Consider the following 12,512-nt stretch of genomic DNA (forward strand, 5'->3'; position numbering starts at 1 on the left):
GACATAAATTTTATATTAGAAGCTCATAAACTAAATTGGCAATTTTGAAAATTGAGAAACTAAATATACATACTACATAGGCCTAAATTTGTAACTTCCCATCTCTTTTTGTTTTTGTTTTTGTTTTTTAAACACATTATTTAAAGAGTCATGCAGGCACCCTCTGGCCCACCAAGCCAGCACCACAAATCCGACCTGGCATTAACTTTCTCGGATTTCTTTTCCTCTACTTCCAAACCTACAGTACCATAAATGTAGTCTCCTCCATGACGTGGATTCTTCAGAAACATTTTATTCTTTGAATCACAACCGTCCACGCGTTGCTCATACATTGACTTTGGAGGCTATTGCTTGTACAGGATAACGTCCTTTTTTGCAGCCTTTCTCACCACGTAAACGTAATTTAAATATTTTTAATATAGGAAATTTGATTGGTGTCAAATGATTAATGGAGGAAGCCAAGCCATCGAGAGATCCGACTGTAGCAAAAAAGAAAAAGCCTGCTTAAACTTTTCCAATTTTGCAACTCCCGGCTCTTTTTTTTGACGATCGATTGGCTGAATTTTTCCGCTGTTAAATTTCAATTCGACTGCCTTTGAATCGTATCCCCCATCTGTAGAAGAAGAAGAGTCTTTGCTTCGAGATTTGTTCGTTAAGGTAGATTTTTCTGTGTTTCTTCAGCTTTAGTTTTTGCTTTATCTTTATTGATTTGATTCTGCGTTTGCCTTAAGATTCCTGGATTTCTTTTTGTTACTTTCGGTTGCAATGTTTGAAAAGCAAGTTTTCGGAAAGTCAATTAGTAGTGGGAGGAGGAGGAGGTTGCTTCAGGAAGAATTTGAATTTAAGTTTATGTATGTGTTTGCCTGTTTGGAATTTAAGATTTCTGATGATTTGGAGGTACTTGTCGGTTTGTTTAATTTTTCAGTGGTTGAATGAGTCTGAAATCTAACAAGAGAACGTGATTGTTTCCTTTTTTTGGTTTTTTTTTTTCTGAGTAGGTTTCTTTCCTTCTGCTGCTTTTCTATATTAATGGTTTTTTTTTTTTTTTTTTTGGTCCTCATTTTTTAAAGTAGAAACAATATTAAATTGTAGGTTCTATGAATTTTGCCGACTTCTTGAGTAGAAGCAATCTCTTCAAATGAAAGAGGGGGAAAAGGGTTATTGATAGCTTCGTGAACTTTGAGGAAGATAAATTTAGTAAAGCCGTGTTTCCTTTTTCAGACACAGCTCGATTTTGTCAAGGTAGTTTCTCGGTAGTGGGTATTGTTTCGATTTTTCTATTTCCAATTCTGTGAAAGCTTCTGCATAGATTGGCCACGGTAACTGGGTTTAGAAAATTCTATTATTCGCTATCTTATATATATATCATTAGCTGTTTTTCACGTTCTTCCGTCTTGATTACTACAATCTGGAAACTTGACCAAAAGTCTCGAAGAATCTCGAGGTGAATTCCTGATTGTCAAGGCTTGAAGTAAGGTCAAACAGAGCTATCTCTCTCTCCTTTTTCTTCCTTCCTGAGCTTGTGGGATCCTTTGGATACATTCAAAACTCTAATGTTTAGTCTATTATGCTACATTAAATGTGATAGAATTTACTTGTTTGTTCCTTAATATTTGTTAACATGGGCAATCTATGATTGCGGCAATTTCGTTTGTTGTCATTTCAAAATTTGATCAATTTCTTCCTATTATTTTATCCTTAACAGGGAAAAACGGCTCCATTTCACGTCTCAGACCTTAGAATCTACTTATAATTAGCTTATATTTCATTGGAGGAACTTGGTACTCATTAGTAAAGAAAATTGAACTCACACATGTCTGTGGCATTTCCCCAACTCTCGTGGTGGCTATGGAGTGGGAAGCATAAAGAACCGCGAAGCTCTAATGGTGGGTCTGCTTTAAATGCTTCACTAGATACAGCCAACCGGGAAACAGATACTCTAAAATTTCCTTTAGTTAATGGGGCCAACATATCATCCTCGTCTAGAAGAGTGAAGCGGAAATGGCATAGTCGTGAAGAGAGAAAAATTGATAGGGAGTATGACATTGTTCTTGTTCCATCTGATGGAGGATGTGTTTCAGGGTCCGAGTCTGATGACTCAGATTGGTCAATTGGATGGTCAGAGCCCCATGGACCTGGATTCCAGAGCGATGATGAGTCAGATAACAGTTTTGCTGTGCTGGTTCCATGTTATGGACGCATTTACAATGATTTTGTGGATGAGACTAAGAATAGTATACTAAGTGCTGTTGGGAACATCAACGATAGCTTTTCTGCTGGTAAGAGTTGTTTTTTCTCGAGCTTTCATTTTGATTGGTGTTGCATGTTAGTTATTGTTTTTGCCTCCCAAAATATTCTTCTAGTCCTCTTCTTGTAAATAGTGAAATCCATAACTTTGTTCATATCCTAGGTCCTAAGATAGCTTAACTTCGTTGTCCACAGTCGACTTATATTGTAAATGTTGGACATCAGGTAGCCATATTCCAAAGAAGAAAAGCCTTTTATGTAATTTAGTTGTTGTCTCATATTCACAGAGCCTTATTTATAGGAAGATGATGCTATTTCCTTTTCTGAATCATGCTCATCGGGAGGCATTGTGAAACTTCATCTCTAAGAAATATAACTTCACATTCTTAATAGGACAATTATGCATGAGAAAGATATCATCAAATCAAAGAACAACTGAAGGATCTATCTTCCTTTCCCAAGAAAAGGGTGTCATCAGATCCTTTTTTGCATTTTTGTAGCAAGCTAGCACAAAATTATGTACATTTATGTAGTAAAATGATGACCAAAGATCTCTTGAACGCCAGCTACTATTGCCAGTGTGAGTGAAGAAACTCCAGACATGGAGGAGCCATTAGGTGAAAGTGATTTTGACCATTCACACCAATCCAGTAGTTCAATCTATTCTCTATTTTTCCAACTGAGTAAGCAAATAGGCGGCTTATAATCTGATATAATGACAAGTATAAAATGATATAATCAAACTCAACTTCTTTCAGTGTGGAAACCTCCCGTATATTGTTCATACAGAGACTCTAAATAACCATAGTAAGACAAACAAGTGAGTAGCAAAAGTACCGTGAATATGTAGACTTGATAGAATTATATTCTGTTTGCTTTGAACCTTTACGGCAATATTCAGAGTTTCCTTGTTCTGATTGATCTCGTACTGGCTTCATATTCTGTGATTGTTCTTCTAGCCAATGTGAATAAATTCTAAGTTAGTTATGACATTTGTAATTTCCTTTTGGTTGCTTTACTTTGTTTTAAGCTGATTATGTCTTCACTTTTCCATGAACCAGAGAGCAAGAAATATATGGAACAGTGGCTGTCCTCTCTCCAGAACTGCTAATGCTCTGTTTCAAAGAAGAAAACATTTTGTGATATTTAGCCATTTAAAAAATTGAAAAAAAAATTAAAAAAAGAAAAAAGGAAAAAGATTATAAGAATACTACCTATTCTGGCTTCGTTTGATAGTACTGCTGAGAAGCAAATTGGATGCAACCAGTGGGTGGAGGTTCTCATCTTTTCAATTCTTTTTGAACATGCTCTTAAGAAGAGAGACACTTAGAAAATATGACCTCACCTGGGATGAAGCTTTGTTAAAATGGGAATGTAAATACTTTGAGACTCCGATATAAATATGGAAAGGAGAACAGAACAGGAGGAAAAAGTTTGAGCCAACCAGTTGGGGTTTGAAGAAAAAGAATATTAAAGAAGAGTTGGAAGTGGAAGTGTTTTGTTATCCTTTGAAGTTAAGTTTTAAGTATAAAGTGGGAAGTGTTTAATTCATATGAAAGTTGGTGTAAATAGTGACTCATTTATGTATGCATTATGTAAATAGGATATGAATGAGTTTGGTCCATCCAAATGTTGCTGTAAATGGTGGACCCATTTGTAAAATTTGTTGTACATGGTGACACAGTTGTGCAGGCATGTCAAATTGTAAATATCTCTATCCCCATTCAAATGTAATATTCTTTAGATATATATGTATATTGTATATATAGAATTAAAGCCTATGTACTGATTTCGTTTTTGTATATGGGTTGTTAATATAAATTTGAGATTCTCAATGTAAATCTTTTCAAGATAATAACACTTGAACCCAATAAAAGTTGCTATCCTAGATTATACTATTTTGTCCTTTCTTTTTAGATAATAACATTTACTTAAAAGTTTCTCTTTTTTTAGTTCAACGAGATTTAGAGTCGGAGGATTCAAGTCTCAAACCTCTTTGTTTCTTCTCAATTGATTTTAAAACCTCTACTCGCATTTCAGAGGTTTTATTCGATGTTTGAGGATGTGCTTGAATCTTGTTTTTTTTTTTTTATATGTTATGAGACAATTGGCTTGAGAGAAATGATAGCATTTTTGGCGGGGTTGAACGGTGTCAGATGTGATTACATTACCCAGACTCTAGAGGTATGCTGAAGTTCAAAAATAAAATAGAAATAAAAGTAAAAACAATTTACAAACTAAAACTTCCAACATTTAAATGCTTTCTTTCTCTAGGAATGTCATACATCACTAAAATTTGATTACAATTTTTAGAATATTACAAAAAATACATACAATTATTATAAATGAAAGATGAAACCGAATACGCTTCAAGAGGCGTACCCAAATCCACTTTAATTTTTTTCTTTTTTTTCCATAACGCATTTGATATACAAGTACCTAAATTTGAACTCAAGTCAAAGCAATGATACCAAGTTTGCCATGTTAGCATATGAACGGCAAACCCTGAGTCCAGACCTTGACATGGATCAGTCATGAGGCAGAAGAATTTGAAGTTTGAAACACACTTAAAACAAGAGTTTAACAACAAATCAAAATAAATACAGGTACAGAAGATATTTCTGATTATATGCTGCTGTCCTTCCTTTCTTTTCAGGTCAAATGGCTGCTGCTTTGCCATGATCACGATGCAGGATGCAAGTAAAGGAACATATCACACGAATAGCAGTGCACTTCTAGCAAAGAAGAATCCCCTCACGTTCAAATCGAAAATGGGTTAATCGACTATGCTTCTTGATAAACTTGACAGGAAAATCGTCGAGAATGCCTATGCATCGTATCTGAAGAATTTGTTCCCACCATCTGGAGTAGGATAAATTTAGCCCTTAACCTTGGTGTTTCCTTCCACAATCTCACTTGCAGCCTCCTTGTGCCCTGAATTTTCATTACATCCGTCTATTTTCGTGATAGGTCTATCATTTCCATCACCGTCAATGTCCATGTCCTGCGGTTTAGATCTCTCAACCTGTGACTGATTCATGATTCCTTGCTGATCTGAGGGAATGGAAACCGTACTGGTATTGCTGTTTTGTCTCTCTTCTGCCTGATTGCAAGTTTCAACTTTAATATTGCCGTCAGCTGTCGGCATGTTTTGTGAACTACTACTACAATTATTAGTCTCAGTAGCTTGTCTTTTCAAAGCTAGTCCCATGTCTGCTGGCTTTTCTTCTTGAACTCTCCCAGATAACGATTGTTTGGAAAGACAATGTTCATTCTTCTGGGATGTGGCCTGCACACCACCTAAACCACGGCCTCTAATTTCTTCCACTGTCTTGATCTCCTTTTCTGACAATGGATCAGCAGCAGCCGTGAGAGAGGCTACAGCAGTATTTTGTTCTGTTGGCACACTTGATAGTGTGGCAGTTGTTGGAGACGTGATCTTCACGGGGCCACCACGAGACAGAGATGGGATGGCCGCAGGAGTGTTAGATAGGGTGGGTAGCTTAATACTAGGATGAGCTTCTAAATGGTTTGGTCCCCTGCCAGGAGTGGGTATCTTGGTTGAAGCAGGGACTTTGGCCATGATGTGGATCGCATTCTTTGACTGAGCAGCCTTGAGTAGAGATGCAGCATCTGCTGGTGAAGCGATGCGAGCCCCAGCAGCAACTGCAGCAGCTCTAACAATACAGTCTGAATCGAAAGAAGACTTGGGAATCATCTTCTTGGATGTGGTAACTTGAGCTTTAGCTGTTAGACTTGACGATACAATGGAAGATGGTTTCACATGAGTAGGGCTTTGATGTAATTTATCTTGCACTTGTTCCGAAGTGGCAACAGCAGTGAGGGAACTACCATTACCAATTGTATTTGTACTGGCTGGCCATTAGGAAAAAAATGAAAAATAAAAAAAGGGGGATAAATAAGAAAAGAAAAAAAACATTGAAATTGTGAAAATGAGAAACATCAGAAACCTATTGTGTTAACAGCAGGAGTATGAATCTTCTCTTTATAAACATGAATTGTCACGCATGCAAAGACATTAAAGTCTAGTAACTGAAGAAAGCTCATGTGACCATCAACAGGAACTATTCAGATAAGATATCTCTAATCCAACGCATGCACGCATAAAATACAAATGCCAATTTAAATCTCCAAAAATAAACATCAGTTCCCTATAATTTTGCCGAAACCACATCTCACAATCACAGAATAGAGTCAACAAACTAAGAAATTGATGTGATAAACCCTATTTTTACAGAACATACAAATAATCTACAACGCACTAGATGAAATGCATGAAAATTCAATAAATGCTTCCAGATTAGCTTATATATCTCAACTATAAGTGGAGAACTGAGTTTCCCTTTTAAGCAAGGAGCCTATAGAAGACAATAGTTACCTGAGCCACTTATTCGATGTGCTTTCAGGCTACCAACATGCCTATCCAGAGCTAAGGACATTGCATGACGCGCCGCCAGCTGCACCTCAGATAGCTGGGTACCAGCAGTGCTCGCTCCCACATTCAAATTTCCATGCTTCTTTTTAATGATTGCCCATCTCTACAGGACCAAAGAGTTGGAATATATTTCAGAGACGAGATAAATATCAATTGGAAAGTTGAGCATAGGTTAAATAGCTGATACAGGCCACAGTAAAGAAATTAAACCAGACACAGGAAATTTGAAAAAATTATAAGAATGTCTAGACAAAAGACTCCGCTGCCGGGATTTGAACCCGAGACAACTGGGTCAAACCCAGATTCTGGCCTGACCAAATGACAATGGATGGTCGATTGTGTTCATTGCTTCATTTTAATGTGTCTTGGAAGTCGTGGTTAACCAGCATTGGCATGACTAAACACAATGAGAAATGTGAAATAGAATGATAAGGAAGCATGTTAACATTTAGAGAGAATATCACCACAATCAACTTGAATTTTGGGAGTCATAAGTCGCCCAATGGGAGCAAGAGCTTCTATAAAAATTAATTACTAAGCAATGTGAAAACTTCGTGCAGTAACATGAAGACAGCAAAAAAAAAAAAAAAAGCAGAAAAATTTGATCTGTTTTGTGCAATGAGGGAAGCATTGTTACGGGGAATGTTGTATCCATCCATGATACACCTGGACTAGTATTTTTCTTTTATAAATAAGAAATTTTATTAATCAAGAAAGAAGTACAAAGAGAGATGGGAGGTAAAATTGGCCAAGCCCACTCAGGTACTACAAGAGATTTACAAACAAAAAAATAATAAAATAATAAAATAACATAAAAAAATAATTTTTTTAAAAAAGCCAATTATTTCTTTGAACCAAATTTGTCAGCCGTTATGGTTGGAAGAATAAACTCAGCGAGTAGACTTCAGTTGCCTCCGTGTGTGCAAGTGTTTCAGAACCTTGGGGTGAGGGTGGTGGTATTTCAATTAAGTACTGTCTCCTCTCTGAAATATGCATATCTTGTGACAAGTCGAGGTGTCAACCATAGACAATAAGATCTCATAATAGCAGCGCATACTACTGGACTTAACATAAGGTTTCATTTTCACTTCCCACTCCTCATTTGTGGATAGAAACTAATGGTTACAAAGATAAGATGAATAGAATATTCTGAAAATAGTCTCTGTAAATTGTTCCTAAAGTCAACATAATCCCTAGTGTAACAGTTGGTAAAGAATGAAATGAAAATTTTGAATTCACGTTAAAATCAGACCCTCTTTCTAATAGGAACATTAAGACCACTACGATAATGATTAGGCTTCAAGAAATTTTATTTGTGTGCCACTGTAGTATTGTCATATGCAACAAATTAACCATGAAGCTCCTGCCCAAGATAGTAGATAAGCTAACAATGAATAATAATAATAATAATTGTGAAATTGGAATAACATTTCTAATGCAAAGTTTCCTAAAGGTAATATAGAATTAGAATCCTTAAGAGGTGCAATTTGTTTAATTTTCTTTTACCAACACTTCAAATAATAATTAGTTTAAACTGAAGGTAGGAGTCATCATACGAGTAGGTAGAAAAAGAAAGTATTAAAATCTAAAGAAAATAGGATCCATAAATTTAGGACTAAAAATGGGATTGTCTACCGATTTGAGTATAATCAAATCCCCTAAAATCAATAATCTAATTCCTGATCTGTTTGAGACCCAAAGAAAGATATCATTTATGACTAACAGAAAACATCAGCCATAGGAATGAGGGAGAAAAATCCATTTCTTAATTTCCGTTCTTGATAAGTTAATGCGGCCATCATGTGGAAATATTCATCAAATTAAATTGTTTTTTTATTATCGAGATGTTTAAGCATTTTTGTTTCTTTTGGAATAGTGCATTCATTGCAAATCTCATAATTCCCCAATTGAAGAAAAATTAAATAACCTATAGGCACATTTAGTATAACGTAAAACCAACCAAAACCAACATGATTCATTCAGCTTCTGTCAATTAGGTAGACGAAAGCAAACAACAAAACTGTACAGATTGATATAGAATAGGAATAATATGGAACCTGAACATTTTCCTCAAATGCTATAAACTGAAAGCAGTGCGAGTAGCTAATAAACTAAGTATTTATCGGAAAAAAGAAGGATAATAACAGCCTTTTCAGCAATAAGAAAGAAAAATAAGTGAATGGTGCCAAAAGCATGCTTTCTACCCAAACATAAATAAAGGTGAAAAACAAATGAAAACCTGAGATAGCTGTGAAGCAGTTCTATCGCTCAAGAAGTCTCCACGTAAGATGTTTGCCCAATTCCCTTCACCACATTTCTTCACTGCAGCCATCAACTCAAGATCTTCTGCCTCTGACCAAGGTTTTCTTTTCCTTCGAGAAGCATTGTTGCCATATGTTGATCCATTATTATTCACTCCTTCAGCAGATGGTGGGGTAAGGACTGGCTGTCGTTGAACAGAAACAGGAACTGTGATGATTGCACCTTTTATAGAGCAAGCAGGGTCTACATTTTCAAACTGAACTCCATCCGTGTAACTTCTAGGTAGGCTAATAGTTAATGGAGCCTCTATTGTGCTACTGCTTGGAACATTCAAGTCACTTGGAAAACCAGAAGAGATAAATACCTGAAAGAAGTAATTTTCCATACATTAAGTCGTTCACACACTTAAAACTGAAAACTATCGAGTCAAATTACCTAACAAACCATAAGCTTCTATGGATGATATAACCATTATTAATATATATCAAAAGCAGAAGTTAATCCACGCAGCAAGTCTAAATGGATCAAAAGGTCTAAACGACAATAATCGTAACCAAAAAATATACCAATAAAATTGATATATTAGACGTCGTTGCCAATTAAGTTATCCAATTTAAATGACTCCATTCCACTCCGCCCCACCAAGTGTTTTGCCTATTTCAATACATTTGAGATTGTGAATAGCATTTTTCAAGCATTACTTTTCATCCTCAAGACAGTTTAGGCCTCATTTGATGAAGATTAAAACAGATAATTGATATTTGGGAGTAGGATAATTAAATAAACATTGGTAACGAATGTTCCATCAAAGCAAGCAAGTTAAAGTCCAAAATTTGAGGAAACTAATTAAAATGACGATTGAGAATGGAAGATCGATAGCTGATTTAATATAAGGTTTGTTTGGATTGATTTTCTATTTGTTTAAAAGAAAAGTACTTCTTAAGTAGAAAGAAATGTTTTTAAGCACCTAAAAAGTCAATCTAGATAAGCCCTTAATTTACTTACCTTCACACACGCCGCAGCCTCTGTTAAAGTTTCGCAGCTGACTGATGGAAACGGCTCCAAATCACACTCTAAGTCACTGTCATCGTCCTGCAAGCAATTTTCAAATTGCAGGAATCAATAAAAATGGCAGAAATATAGACAAAGCAAACGTATAAACAAGTTAATCAAATTCCACTGACCAAGGGTGCTTTCTCATCTTCCAAATCATCAAGCAACGCATGACGATAAGCCAAATGCCGCCATAGCATCTGATATTCCCGAGGATTTGAAATCCCGGTCGAAGTATTTTTAACCAACTCGTTCCAATCAATCTTCGTTTCTGGAACTTGTGCCACTTCTTGTAACAACGCCAGCACCGTCGTCGGAGAGTACCTGTCCAACAACGCGAGATCTCAAATAAGTAGATCACTCGATACACCGGCATAGACTCTCGTTAACAGGTACATGCAAGAATTTTTGGGATAATTATCGATCCCTTTCACAGTCAGTGAGATCCACTACTTCTTTCATCTAGAACAAAACGAAATTGAACCACTAACCTCCGTAAGAGAGTGGAAATGTCTTTCTCGGTGACAGATTGCTTCTTGAGCTTCATTTTCTGCTCGATGCGATGTGCGTAGAATGGGCCAACAACAACTCACGACTACTTCTCTCTATCTCTGACAATCGGCCAAAACCCTAGCAAAGGATTCAGTCGCAGAGGGGAAAATGTCCGACAAGAGAGTGAACGTTCACCGTCGAGGAGGAGAATTGTAAACCGATGAGTACGGCGTGAGAGGTCGTGGCCAATCGTTGAGGAGCGTGTGTTCCACGCGCGAAATATAGTGTTGTGTCGTCCCGCCGCCGGTCGATGAAACCGGCAACAGCTACAGAGATGGTCTATTGAACAAAAATCACGGCGTTGCCATTCACGAACTTCTATGAGATTTTGTTTTTTAATTATTATTTTTTCGTTCGTTTGAACTCTATTTTCGTTTTTTTTTTTGAAATATCATATTCGTTTTGTTTAGTTTTTATAAACTTCACTTCAAAATAAAATAATTTAAAATTTTCGATTTTTTTTCCCTCTCGTTGTGGGATCAGGGTCAAACTATGGTTGGAATGGTGATAAATGTCGTATTACCTAAATTTTAAGGAGGGTTTGGAATGGTTTTCTAGATTTCGAGTCGAAGATATCTCTATTTTTTTATTTTTGTCCTTATTTTATTTTATTTATATATATATATATATAATATCTTCATTTACATTAGTATAACTAAAATAAATATTGTCAACCATATATATCATATATTTTTAGTTATATCATAATTCTTATTATTTTAGTAATATATTTAATTTAAATTTTAAATGAATATTTATTTTATAAAAAATCTTAAATTATGATATATTATTTAACAAAGTAATATAAATTGTATTAATTTAAAACAAAACAAATATCTTATCATATCAAATTAATTATAAATTAATAAATAGTCATAAGGACATTCTTGAAACATTATGTAAATTAAAGACATTTCCGATTAGAGATCCTACAGCTATCAAAATATTTTACAGGTATCTGAAAAAATATTCCTACAAAACAAACATGGTAATCTAAAGATGTCGGACATCTATAATTCTTAATATCTATAATTTCGGGCATATAAGATTCCAGTTATCTACATTCTAAAAAACAAACGACCCCTTAGTTTTATGTGTTTGAATGCTAGTGGAATCAAATTTGATTTTGTGTATAAATAACTTGTGATTTTTTAAAAGATGCCAAATAGATGGAAGACATTTTCTTAAAACAGCAAACGAGTGGTTACGAGAATATAAAGATTTGAATCTTAAACCTCAAATAAATGAATATTGTCATTTACCATTATTCATTCTACAAATAGGTTAAATATAAACCCTTGAGTCTTGCTAAAGGCGAATCAAACCAAACTTGGATATTAAGATTAAAGAGGACTAAGTATGAGTTAATATTTTAAGGAGGATGCTTGAGGATGATTAAAGGAAGAGGAAAACTTTTTAAGTGTTGAGAATGAAACTCTTGAGTGCTAAAAACCAAATATGGATGAGCTTGGTTAAGAAGGGCAAAATTGGTCAAGGATGGGAGCCATGCGTTGAAGGTCTTAATAAGGTGTGCGGTGGCCTAAGTATTTTGAGGTTAGTGAGCACAAGTTCAGCGTTGAGGAAGGTGAAGGCACAACTAAGGGTTGGTCAAGAGTGAGGAGGCCCTTGCGTTGAAGTAATGTGTTGGCCAAGTCCATGTTGAGGGTTAGAAGGGAAAGTGGACGCGCACGGCCAAGGGCGGGGTGACCTTAGGCAAGGAGGCTTGTGTGTACGTTGGCTAAGACAATGTGTACGTGGAGTAAGGCTATGTGTCGACCTTGAAGTTACGCGTTGGTCGTAAGAGAAACGTTGAAGAAATGCACTGGTCGAGTGGTGAATGCATCCAAGTAAGACTATGCGGCCAAGGAAAGGGTTATGCATCCAAGTGAGGCTAGGCATTGAGTGAGGTATGCGGCCAAAGAAGGGGTGGCATGCGTGAGTA

General features: G+C 35.9%; 2 protein-coding genes across 5 annotated transcripts; one reads left to right on the top strand and one right to left on the bottom strand.

Moving 5' to 3' along the window:
• Positions 1-425: 425 nt before the first annotated feature.
• On the top strand, positions 426-4,045 carry LOC120076637. Of its 4 annotated transcripts, none has more exons than XM_039030516.1 (4): positions 426-657; positions 1,093-1,242; positions 1,706-2,279; positions 3,309-4,045. In XM_039030516.1, exons 3-4 carry the CDS (start codon positions 1,814-1,816, stop codon positions 3,356-3,358), a joined length of 516 nt encoding a protein of 171 aa, XP_038886444.1. In that variant the 5' UTR covers positions 426-657; positions 1,093-1,242; positions 1,706-1,813; the 3' UTR covers positions 3,359-4,045. The 4 variants fall into 4 exon arrangements, with proteins under 4 accessions (XP_038886444.1, XP_038886443.1, XP_038886445.1 ...); XM_039030517.1 differs by lacking the exon at positions 426-657 and adding an exon at positions 697-897; XM_039030515.1 differs by lacking the exon at positions 1,093-1,242.
• A 538-nt stretch (positions 4,046-4,583) lies between these two features.
• LOC120075747 lies at positions 4,584-10,967 on the bottom strand. The gene is made up of 6 exons (XM_039029392.1): positions 10,510-10,967; positions 10,150-10,342; positions 9,971-10,057; positions 8,943-9,329; positions 6,647-6,806; positions 4,584-6,123 (listed from the first exon to the last, which is right to left on the bottom strand). Exons 1-6 carry the CDS (start codon positions 10,563-10,565, stop codon positions 5,126-5,128), a joined length of 1,881 nt encoding a protein of 626 aa, XP_038885320.1. The 5' UTR covers positions 10,566-10,967; the 3' UTR covers positions 4,584-5,125.
• Between the last annotated feature and the right edge of the window lie 1,545 nt (positions 10,968-12,512).

This window comes from Benincasa hispida, chromosome 4, assembly GCF_009727055.1.
Source record: "Benincasa hispida cultivar B227 chromosome 4, ASM972705v1, whole genome shotgun sequence".
Lineage (NCBI taxonomy): Eukaryota > Viridiplantae > Streptophyta > Magnoliopsida > Cucurbitales > Cucurbitaceae > Benincasa > Benincasa hispida.